Below are 12,181 nucleotides of genomic sequence, written 5' to 3'. Positions count from 1 at the left end.
GGCTGAATAGCCCTGACTTTCTCTGCCCCTCTCCATAATGGCAGGTGCTCAGTCCCCTTATCAACTTGGTGATCCTCCTCTGGACTCATTCTAACAGGTCTCTGCCCTTATGTTTGGGGCACCACATCTGTACACAATGCTTCAAGTGGGGTCTCAGCAGAGAGGCTACTGATGCAGGAATCTGCTGCCAACAATTACCTCAACATTAATTTGTCTGTTTACACTCCAGTACTGGCCAAGGAGCACAAATGAGCACCAAGAGCCTCAACGATGGTAGTTCATGAGCTGCCTGCAGCAGGCTCATGGTCACCCTCCCTGCACACTGAGTCTCCTGTGCCCACAACAGGAACTGGTTTGTGATCTCCCCTTTAACTCGGCCCCTGAGAAGTTCTGCCTCCTTCTGCACCAGGAGAGAGTGTCAGGCAGCCAGCCAAGGGTCAGCCCATCACACCCACAGTGTCATTCAACCCCACACATTCACAGACTGGGAAGGACAATGCCATGCTATCTCCAAATGAAGTCAAGTCAACATTTTAACAGTGAGAATGTTTATTGAGGTGTTTGAAGTTCTGCACTCCATTGGACAACTGTTCATAATTTAAAGGCAAGAGCAAATCACTGTGACAGGCTCCATCTGGGATATTAAAAAACTCACAAAGTCATGTCATTTAAGAAATACAGTTAAATTGTTCAATCATTTTGGTCTTCATCCCAGTCTTTCTTTCCTGATGGAGGTTTTGGGCCACCAGCTGGTTTTGCCATAATGATCTTGGAAAAGAATAGAGAAATAGAAAAAGCTAATGTTAAAATCAGGTTCGTACCCTTCTCCTACAGCCACATGATGCTGACTGCTAGCATTCACTTCATGCAGTTTCTCTACTCTGAACCCAAGCCAGTGAATGTCCGTCTAACTCAGATAATAACAACTTAGTTTTTTTTTTTCTTGAGAATGGTAGAGGCTGAGCCCTAAAAAAAGGTATTTTACCTCATTTTTGCATGCAAAGTAAGACTTCAGTTAGTCCACAGAAAGTGAGTGCTTAAATAGGCCAACAGCAAACTACAGAAGTGTACATTACAGAAAGGAGGATTATCAAAGCTACTGTTCTCAATTATTGTCTCCAAGTATCACACTTTAGAACCGTGAAGTCTATCAGTCCTACCATGTTAAAGCTTATTCTCTGCACTGGCTACATGGACAAGTAAATCTGAACCTGCACTTATCATCCCTTCCATGAAAATCTGGATTTAGGAGCAGAATCCATTTGCAAAGGCACAAACACAGGATGTAGCAATCAGCACACAGCAGAAGACAGCAGTGTTATGTGTTCTCAAGGAGCATCCCATCTGCCATGTGCTTGTCAATGAACTCATGCATGCACTCACACAGATACCTCTCTGCTAGTGAAACAGAGCTTACTGCACACTAGTTTTCAGGCTCATCTTTCCAGTCATCCTTATCCCAATGTCCTTGTTGCTTAGGGGCTTTTGGACCGCCTGCTGTTTTTGCCATAATAATCTACAGAAATTTTACATGCAAATTCATTTTTACTGAAGTTTCACAAAATAATGATAAAAAAATTATCATAAAGACTGTAAACTCTATTTTTCCTAAAAATTGGATTTCATGTAAAAATATATGAGAGAAAGTTTCTTCTATTAAAGCTTCTGCAGAAGTTAGGGTAACTCTCTGGATACAAATATCAACTGTCTTCAAGTAATAGTACTGCTATAGAAGCAGCCACATTATAGATTATGAGATCCTGAACAAACGACTTCCTGGCTTCCAGAAATGAACAAACAACATTCTCAAGGAGCATCATGTTTACGCCTTGCAGTTCCAGGAGATTCCACCTATTTGCATGAGGGTTCTGCCAGGTTTTAATTCAGTACCCAAATGACATGTCAGCTTACCTGATCAACCCTTAGGACAGTTACTGCTGCATTTGTAGCTAGCTTGATACCCCAGAATTTTCCAAGGTATGTGTCTAACACACCAGCTTCCAACATGTCCTTCACTGCAGCAGCTTCGGCCTATCAGAACGGGAAAAAACATTTAAAACTTTTCAGGTCATCACCAAGCCAAGGTGGTGTCACTTTTCTAATCTCATCTTCTCCCTTCAGAAAATCTTAATTCCTAATCCATTAGCAGGAACACAAAGGCAGTAATTACTGCCACATTAGTTCAGTATCCCTCTCCACCTCTGACATAAGGCCATTATACTATACTGAAATGAACTGCTTGCTGATAAAAAGAGCATTTAAGGATTTCAATTTCTAAAAGTTATTATTCTAGACTGTGCAACACAGAGCTTCCAACAATTTAGAATAATCTATGAATACTTCATACTGATAGAAGTACTATTAGGTATAACCCTGCACTGCAGGGCAACAAGTAACATGAGTTAACTATTTACCTCAATATCAAATCCAACGTTTTTCTTCCCTTCCTGATGCATGGCATAAAGTTTGGAGATGACCTCATTAGCTTTTACTCCGGAGTTTTCTGCCAGTGCTCGAGGAATGGCTTCAAATGCCTCAGCAAACTTCTTGATGGCATATTGGTCAAGGCCAGGACAAGTCTAAAATGAAGCAGAAAACCCTGTCAGCATTTCAAAAACCGTAAGATAGGGAGGCATTTTCCCCCCACTTGTTATTACACACATATATATGCTTCTATGAAATAATATTTGTATTTTTTTGCAAGATGTGTGTGTGAAGATGAGAAGCCAAGAGGCCTGTTTGCTGTACCTCTCCATAAGATGTGATCTGCTTGGCTAATTCAATCTCTGTCGCACCACCTCCAGGAACAAGACGTTTATCCTGTGGAAACACCACACCAAAACACAAGGATTTGCTTAAAGCATCCATTACTTCTTATTTTTTTAGGATTTTTCTAGTCTATCAAGAATGCAACAGAATTTTATTCCACACAGACTTATTAAGAATCTACTTCAGAACAAACATGCATTCTAAGGGAAATCTACCAGAATTTACTCATTCATTCCAGTGTCTTTGAAGAAAAACAGCTTTTGTAAAAATCCAAATAATAATGCAGTGGGTTTTCTGTCTGGGATTTTTTTGGCTTTTAAAAAAAATTTCAACTCCTGGTTAACTGTAACAGCATTCCTAGATTTTTCTCATCTTTTTTTTAATTATTTTGGTGGGAGCTATCATACAGGAAACCAATCTACTAAGTCTACACTAAGTTTAATATGTCAACAGGTATTACAAGGTGTTGAGAGTTTTTGTTTTCTTTCATGTTGAATTAAGCATTTTGTACATGCTTTGGCAAACCAGAATTTACTTACTAACTCTGGTCTCTTAACCTACAAAGTAACATTCATAAATCTTAAAACAGGACAACTCCTGGAGAAAATCAGGAATGCACAGCATTTCTGTACTCAAAATCAATGTCCATGTCTTGGTATGTAGAAGAGATTAAGATTTTAAGAGTTTTAACAATTTTTGCATGCTGTTTTTCAAGTAAATACAAGAATATTTCCTTTTGTATATATAAAAAAAGAAAAATGAAAGAATGATATTTAAGACCACTCATTCATAAACTGCTCACAAAAAAAAAAATCCCTTGTAAAACCAAGTCCTTCCATCCATAAAAACCTACCTGTATTATGTGGAGGAAGCATGAATTATCACCAATGAACTAGAAATTGAGTCTGCAACCAATCAGTTTCTCCTGATCCCAAGTGAGAAAGCTATCTAGCTTTTCTTCTGTGCCTGCTTTCCAAGGAACATTACAAAACACTTAGGAAGTAAATCAAGAAAGAGCTGACTGTCTTTAAAAAGGGGTAAAGGTAATTCACCTTCAAGAACTCACTCATTACTGGAAAACTGAGTGCAGTTCATGTTAAGCACTACCTTTTATGTACCTTATGTTCACAACTACAGCTACCCCTCACCCCTCAGTACTTCACAGCCATCTCTCCAGCTCCAGAAGGTACCTGAGCAGATTAATATCCACAGACATTGTAGCAAATGAGCAGGCTCAAGCCTTGCCTCAAACTGATTCACTTCTCACTTTTGGTAACTCTTAAGTGTTCTCATTACCTACCCTTGTGAGTACTTTGAAAGTATTGACACCATCATCCACTGCTCTCTCTATGTCATCCATCAGGTTGTCTGTAGATCCACGAATGAGGATAGTAGAAATAGCACCATCCTCCTTTTCTGTTCAGAGACATGCATTACTGAATTAATGCATTGATCTTATATCCAAAACACATACAAACGCACTTTAGAACAGCAGTGTCAGCAGTTCTACAGAACATACATACCATGCTTAAACACCACAACCTGTGTATCCCCAACCTCTGATAAATACACACTGTTGCAGTGACCCATTTCTTCAAGAGTAGGGGGAGTCTAGAAAGAAAAACATGAGTTAAGAATTGAATTGATCAGTTCTCAGCCTCCTGCACCTCATCTGGGATGTACATACCAGTCTGGGTAGGGCTGTTGCACCAACAGTTTTGCACAGTCTTCTCAGGTCCCACTTGGAGTTCAACCTTAAAAACAAGTTTCCATAACAACGTTAACACACACGAGAGTATTCTCTTAACCTGGCAAACACATTTCATAAATCTGGAAATCTAAATGTTTTCATGCTCTCCTAGTACTTACCTGACTAACATAAGATTGTACTTGTTGGCATAATGAAGAGCCATATCTGCCACTTTGCCACCTGTCACTACTACGTTTGCACCACTATCAGCAATAGCTTTGACTTGCAAATCCATTAGATTTTCTTCTCCTTTACTGAAATTCATCAGTTCTTCAGCATTCTTTATTAGGACAGTGCCCTAGCGAAACACATACACTGTTAAAATTCAGCATTAAACCACATGCCTACAAGTTTCTGACAAACCATTTTGTCTCCCAACCTATCTATAAACCTCAAGTCATCCTATTTTGTATTTTGTAATACTGACACCCTCCCTAGGCAACAGGGTAAAACAAGAGGAAAAAAAAAAAAAAAAAAAAAAAAAGGAAATCACCAGGCATTTATATTTCTAGACAACCTTGAGGTTCAGAAATTCAAGCTGTAGTTTGGCTCAAACAACCCAACAAAACCAACACTATTTCCCCTATCTCAAAAACCCTGTGAAGCAATCAAGGTTCGGAACCTTCCTATTAATTTTTCTAATCAATATTCACCAAAATATCTCAATCACCAAGTGTCGAGAATATTTATAGCTAAGTCTAAAAATAAGAGCACAGATGCATAAATAGAGATGTAACTTATTTTGAGCTTTAACATACCTTAGTTTCAGTTATCATACCATCAAAAGGGCAGGAATACACAGCTATTTTTGCATCTTTGACAGAAGTAACATCTCCTTCAGTTTCTTTTTTAAAAACCATGCCATGCAGTACTGAGGAAGCAGAAATACCAGCACCCTGAAAGGAAATAAATGGAATCTGAGACTTTTTACAAGGGCAAGTAGTGATGGGACAAGTGAGAATGCTTTCCCACTGAAAGAAAGTAAGTATAGAATAAATATCAGGAAAAAATTCTTCCCTGTGAGGGTGGAGAGGCTGCCCAGAGAAACTGCGGCTGCCACTTCCCTGGAAGTGTTCAAAGCCAGGCTGGGCAGGGCTTGGAGCAGCCTGCTCTAGTGGAATACCCCTGCCCATGGTAGGGTGATCTTTAAGACACATTCCAACCCAACCCAAACTGTCCTTGGATTCTATGAATGGGGGAACATCATATTACTGGAGGGAACATCATATTACTGACCATTTGTTGTCAGAAAGCTGCATTACTCTGCCTGAAAAGCAGACCTTATAATCACTTGGATGTAACACCTCAAGTAGGACTTTAACTTATTCAGTAACAACAAACATTGTCTAACAGGTTCCCATTTTAGATTACTTCCAATATTAATCATTTTTTGTTTCTGAATGCTGCTACTGGGCACTAAACAAGAGAAACAAAGACTAATTTCTAAAATTCAGTACACATGCCACAACAAAATTAGAGAAGACTCTCTGGAAGTTTAAAGATTAATCCTCATTACATTGTTTACCTTAATAATTATAGTAAAGCCAGCTAATTCAAACTTACCACAATTTTACACACTCTGATATTATCAACGTTGAAATGACCAGAATCAGGAAGAATAGAAACTGGTGAAAAACAAAAAAAACAAAAAAGAAGAAGAAAAATAATGAATATGTCTTGCCTAATGAATAAAGTAGAACAATGACACCATAAATAATGCCTGGATTTTTTCTGAACTACTAAATTTCAATGTTTTGAGATATCTGCCTAAATTCAAGACAATTACAACCTTCTAATAACTGGCATAAAGAGAAACAAAAATTTTGTTTTTACAAAGTAATAATCAGAAATAAACATTTATTCAGGCTGCTCAGTTAAGTTCCAATATGCACTCATACAGGTAGAGTCAAGAGATAAATCTCACCTAGAGTATTTAGAGAAATCACTGGAACTAAAAAAGAAGGATTTATCTCAGAAATCTAAATGGAGAACAACTCAATGGAATTAGTCTTACTACCACTGTTCTGTGACTGCAACTAGTAACAGTTTATGTGAAGTGTAATACGTCCTCCTAATGATATTAAAAGAGGGAGAAAGATGGGTTTCTGCACTAAAAGGACTTGAAAGCTATTTCTAGAGATGCCTGGTAGGAAAGGCAAACCTTTTCTGAGCTACAATGCCAATGCAGAATTTAACATGAGGAAGATCATTCTCATTTCAGAGGTAAAGCCTTCCATCCAATCCAACCTGCTAAACTAAACATACTTTCTATCTTACCTGAAGATATAAGGACCACAAGCAAACCCATTAAGTTTTTCAGCTGTGCGCCCACACCTATTCCTGCCCACTTACCACAGGCCTGGGCAATAAGCTTTGCCAAGAACTGTTCATTGCCATATTGTTTGCTCATGACTGACGTGTGCAACAAAGATGCCACTTCTTCAACATCTCGAAGGTTCTTTGCAGAACAGCACACCAAGTCTGGAAGAATTTCAAGGGCTTTCTTGCAAGCCTTTTCATATCCTTCAATCACCTGTGCAGCAAACAGTAAATGTTCACTACAACGTTTCATACTGCTTTTATCTGCCTTTCAAATAGCCATAAAACATTAACAGATGCAGAAGTTTACTAGAGAAGCAAGCAATCACAATCAACAGAACACATGGTTCTCCTTCAAACATTTTTATCTAAAAAATAAGGTGAGAAGAAAGAAGATGATTCACAGTGTTATGACCCAAGAACACTGACAGCAGCAATCTGGACTTGAGCTGTGTGTACTGTAATGAGAATAACTTGCCTCTGAAACAGATAACCCCATTCTCAGAAGGTCTTCTGCTAACTCCAGAAGAACTCCAGCAAAAACAAGGACAAAGTTTGTTCCATCTCCAACTTCTTGTTCTTGCATGTGTGAAGCCATCACGAGCATTTTTGCAGCAGGATGCTGGACCTTTAAAAGAAGATGCACATCTTGGTGACTAACACCCCACCCAGGACTGCAGCTTCAGGCTTTTCTACACATCTTTCTTAGCTCTCTTATCTCAAATTGGACCTAGAGATTTTAAAAGTGCACAAAATTGGAAAAGAAGGCAGCAGAGATAATCTTAATTTGCTAACTTCCCTAGTAAGAAAAAGCACAAACATAAATTCAAAGAAAAAAACCTGAACAATTGCTGCTACAACATGCATTAGACATCCTTGACATTTGTTCTGAGCTACTTTTACAGGATGCAGTGGCTTCACAACTGAGTTCTGCAACAGGAAAACAGCCTGGAGTTTAGATCTTCAAAATAAATTCCTGTGAAACATACAAAGTACATGTCTAAATAACAGTTTGATTTTAGGGGGGAAGGTGGGAAGGGTTCTGCCTAAAGATTGCACTGCTTCACTTTTCTTTCAAATAAATGCAATAAAACACTACATTCCTAAATATTTATACCTGATATTTTATACCAGAAAGTAACATGCAAAACATATCAGCTTAGGTCACTAGTACGCAGATTATTTTTTTAAAAACAGAACAGAGACTTCCACAGTTATTCTACTCACACTGAACACCAACACAATGCATTCAGTAAGGAAATACTTCATACTTACATTATTTCTATTACTAAATGTAACGTTCAGAAAAATATTATTCATGTTGTGTCACAAATACCAATCTGAAGTCAGAAGAATCAGGACAGGACAGCCTTTCCATGCTTTTATAGTATTTACAGAAGGATGCTGCCATAGCCTCAGATTCTTAAATTCAACTGATGGACTCTAAGCAGTCAGGAGAACATGGCAGGCAACAACACTGGGAGATTAACTCAACAGCTGTGTCATGCAGACTTTTCCAAACCACTGCATTTCTAGATATATCCTCTTTTAAACCTACTGGTTTTGGGGGAAAGTAGGGAATTATTAAGCATCTAAAACTATTAATTCTGCTTCATGAAAGAAGCAGAGAAGAGAGAATACTCTTCACTGTGGGCCTCCAATTCAGTGAAAACAATAAATTACTTCCCAAGTGACATACCTAAATCACCTAGCACAGTGGCATTTCCTTACTGACAGTCAGAACCATAACAAGAGCCCATGAGCAGAAATGCTGGTTCACAGCTGAAATCATCTGAAGCCAGAAAACTTACCTCTAGCTCTCTCAGGATAGTAGCAGCATCATTTGTAACAAAAAGCTTTTCCAGATGGTTGATAACCATTTTGTTCATTCCTAAGTGGGGAAACAAAACAATTTATAAAAATAATTTATTATGCAAACAATATTTTGTACACAGACACTGTTTCCTAACTTTCAGGTGTATCTTGCACATTAAAATGTTAGCTCTGTTTATAATTTAAGAACTTTAAAAACATTTTTGTGAAATAACACTTGAAATGTGGGACATTGAGGAGAAATCAGTAATTTCTGAGTAAGCAGTTTTCTGTTCAGAAATATCAGCACATTATTTAATTAAATGATACAGGAGAATCTTTTGTTTCCATTTATCTGATTGAACAAGATTATGTTTATTATAACTACCTACCACGTTATCGTGTTTCCCTTAATTTTTATGCTTTTTCATATATTTTATACCGTGTTTCAAAGAGAACACAGTAACTGCTCCAAAAACCTGGCAAAAGCAGACACTGAGCATAACTCAAGAGCTGTCAAAACAAAATCTGATTTCTACAGCCACAAAGCAATAGTCACATATTTGCAGTTTTACAGCAAGCCCAATGTGTTTCTCCCAGAAACAAACAGCTACTCATTTGTTAAGGTATGTTTAGCCTCCAAACAAAGCATTTGTCTCAAAAATGCAGCAATAATTAATTTTAGGATTTATTTACCATTTGGTCCATATGCTGTACGGGTGGTTTGAGCAAGTTCTTTGCATGCCTGGATGTTTCTATAGACAGCTTCTTCTAGTCCTGAATAATGCTGAAGAGAAAAATGACTGATCAGATTTAGGCTAACCAAAAAAAAGTAATGAACTAGTAAATTTTCATCAAAGCAGCATCAATCTACCGAGTCCCTCAAAGTTCATTAATATATATTTGGTATTTCACTTACACTTTAAACAGACACCAAACCTTACCCAAAGACATTGAGAAATACTGTGTACACCTTCTCAACTAGGCAGCTCAATTGGCACAAAAAGGTTCTAAACAGAAAATCTGAACAGTGAGACTTGACTTGCACTACAATTTGCATCTCCTCAGTCTTCCAAAAACGTTTTGTGACATGCCAAGGAGAAACAGAAAACAACCAAGACCCAACTGGAGAGGGGCAAGGGTTTCTGTACATGCTTCTTTACTCACACCTTTGGATGCTACAAAAATCATTTAACTCAGTTCTACATTCCAAATGTGTGGTTTGAACATTCAGAACTAGAATGATTAAGTAAAATATCTGTGCTTGAGAAGGGGATCAGCCTGGCTTCAGTTTGGAAACCTTAAGACAAGAGGGGATCCCCAAAAAGGACCTTAAGAAAAAAAAAAAAAAAGGATAAAAGCACTGTGCAGCCCATAAAAGAGGGGAGAAAACCAGTAATGATGTTTACTCTCTAAACACAAACCAAACATTTTAGATTGCCAGCTGCCTCCTTGTTTTGCAGAAGACAACCCTTGCTATTTTGGCCTAATTTCTAACACTGAGGCCACTCAGCTTCCCTGTTCTGCCCCTGCCCTGAACATTTGCCATTATTTGGCTCCAGGGATTCTAAAAGGAAACACAAAGGGCTTTCAGAGCTGCTACCTCCACTCTTCTTTCTATTAAGTAGCAACAAACAGAAATTCTTCCTATTTTCCCTATTTCTTGGAGAGAGGGACTTTGGACAAGGGCCTGGAGAGACAGGACAAGGGGGGGGAAATGGCTTCACATGGAAAGAGAGGAGGTTTAGATTAAGTGTGAGGAAGAAATTATTCCCTGTAAGAGTGGTGAAGCTCTGGCACAGATTTCCCAGAAAAACTGTGGATACACAACCCTGGAAGTGTTCAAGACCAGTCTGGACGGGCCTTGGAGCTAAATGATCTTTATGGCCCCTTCCAATCCAAACTCTTCTGTTGCTTCGATGAATAAAAAAAGAAAAGAAACCCCACACCTGCTTGTTTTCTGTCCACTTTCCAAAGAAAGCTTCTCCTTTATTAAGGCAGAGTCCTTCAACTCTACCAAAACCTTTATTATGTTAACGTTAAATACAATGAAACCGGATTTATTGTCAAGGAAATACATAGAGAACATTGTTCTGCATCGCTAACAAAGGTATCAGAAAAAGCCAAGGGGAATGACCCGGACACTTCTGAACATCTTTAACTACATGGCCCGGCTGGACGTTGCTGTCCAGGCTCTCCGGGAGCTCCCGGGAGAGCGCGGGCACGACGCGGGGCCTGGAGCATCCCCGGGATGCAGCGGCGGGGCCAGGCCCGGGAGAAGGGCGGGGAGCGGGATCCCGGCCCCGCGGGCAGACACTTCTGGAAGGCCGCGTGTGCCGGGCACCGCCCCTCGGGGCCGGGCGGACACCGATCCCGGGGGGGAAAGGCCGCGGAGGGGCCCGGGCCGGGAGCGGGGCCGAGCGCGCCCCCCCCGCGCACACGTGGTGCCGCCCGGCCCCGCGGCCTCCCGGGCTGGCCCCGCACCGCCGCCCCGGGACTCCTCCCGCGCCCACCCCTCCCGCCCTTTGTCCGCGCGTCCATCCTGAGGAGGCCTCACCTTCGCCCCCTCCTTGAGCATCTGGGCAAAGCCCGGGGCCTTGGGGACGTGCAGCGCCATCTTCGCTCCGCTGCGTGCCGGGGCGGCGGGAGCGCGCGGGGCGGGGCGGGAGCGCGCGGGGCAGGGCGGGAGCGCGGGGCCGCGCAGGCGCGGGGCAGGGCGGGCTGGGCCGGGCGCGCTCCCGGCGGTGCCGCCCCTCAGGCCGGGGCCGCGCTCAGGGCGGGCGGGTTCGGTCCCTCAGAGCCTTTCCTTTCCTGTGCGCTTCGCCAGAGCGTCCCCAAGGCTTTGCCATGGAAGTCCCGGGAACAGTGCAGAGTTTTCATGGCCGCCCACGATAAACGCTCGTCACAAAACTGAGCAGGCTCCAGTCGAGCGTTTTGCTCAGCACAAGCTTGTCCAAGTGGAAGCACAGTGCGCAGATAGGAAAACGAAGTATCGTAGAAACACAGAGTGGTTTGAGTCGAAAGGGAGCTTAAAGCTCATCCAGTTTGAGCCCCTGCCATGGGTAGGGATACCTTGCGCTAGACTGGATTGTTCCAGCCCTGTCCAAACTGGCTGTTGGAGTCCAGGACATCCCTTTGGATGACCTGAGACCTGGGAAAGAGAATTTGAGCCCTGGACAGGGGGTGTGGAGCCGGTCCAGGGGGGTTGGAGACCTTGGCACAGCCCAGGAAGACACTGAGTTTGATCTTAGCCCATGGGAGAAACTTCCAGCACAAGGAGAAGAATTGCAAATCACCGGGAAGTGAAAATAGTAGTTCAGCACAGTAGAACGTGCAAAATTCAGTAGTTTTAGGATTCTTAGAATAGAGGTAAATGGGGGACAAGATGGTGGAATTTGGGTGGTACCTCGTGTCCCTCTCCTTCTTCCTCATCCTCCATCCTTTGGGGTGGTGATGATATAAGATAGAGTGGATTGGGTCAAAGCAGAAGTGACCCTCTTAGTGTAAGCACTGGGCATTGGTACAAAATAG

General features: G+C 41.3%; 1 protein-coding gene across 2 annotated transcripts; it reads right to left on the bottom strand.

Moving 5' to 3' along the window:
* Window positions 1-537: 537 nt before the first annotated feature.
* CCT8 (chaperonin containing TCP1 subunit 8) lies at window positions 538-11,309 on the bottom strand. 2 transcript variants are annotated; one of them, XM_083885192.1, is made up of 16 exons: window positions 11,208-11,309; window positions 9,347-9,437; window positions 8,650-8,729; window positions 7,317-7,466; window positions 6,872-7,052; window positions 6,083-6,144; window positions 5,278-5,415; window positions 4,639-4,817; window positions 4,457-4,523; window positions 4,293-4,380; window positions 4,070-4,185; window positions 2,749-2,820; window positions 2,415-2,579; window positions 1,912-2,031; window positions 1,418-1,516; window positions 538-768 (listed from the first exon to the last, which is right to left on the bottom strand). In XM_083885192.1, the coding sequence occupies exons 1-15, from the start codon at window positions 11,265-11,267 to the stop codon at window positions 1,424-1,426; spliced, it is 1,662 nt and encodes a 553-aa protein (XP_083741318.1). In that variant the 5' UTR covers window positions 11,268-11,309; the 3' UTR covers window positions 538-768; window positions 1,418-1,423. The 2 variants fall into 2 exon arrangements, with proteins under 2 accessions (XP_083741318.1, XP_083741319.1); XM_083885193.1 differs by lacking the exon at window positions 1,418-1,516.
* Between the last annotated feature and the right edge of the window lie 872 nt (window positions 11,310-12,181).

The sequence above is a fragment of the Zosterops lateralis genome (genome assembly GCF_965231275.1).
Source record: "Zosterops lateralis genome assembly, chromosome: 2".
NCBI classification, from domain to species: domain Eukaryota; kingdom Metazoa; phylum Chordata; class Aves; order Passeriformes; family Zosteropidae; genus Zosterops; species Zosterops lateralis.
The sequence above is the reverse complement of the archived record's forward strand: the minus strand, read 5'-3'. Positions and strand labels throughout refer to the sequence as shown.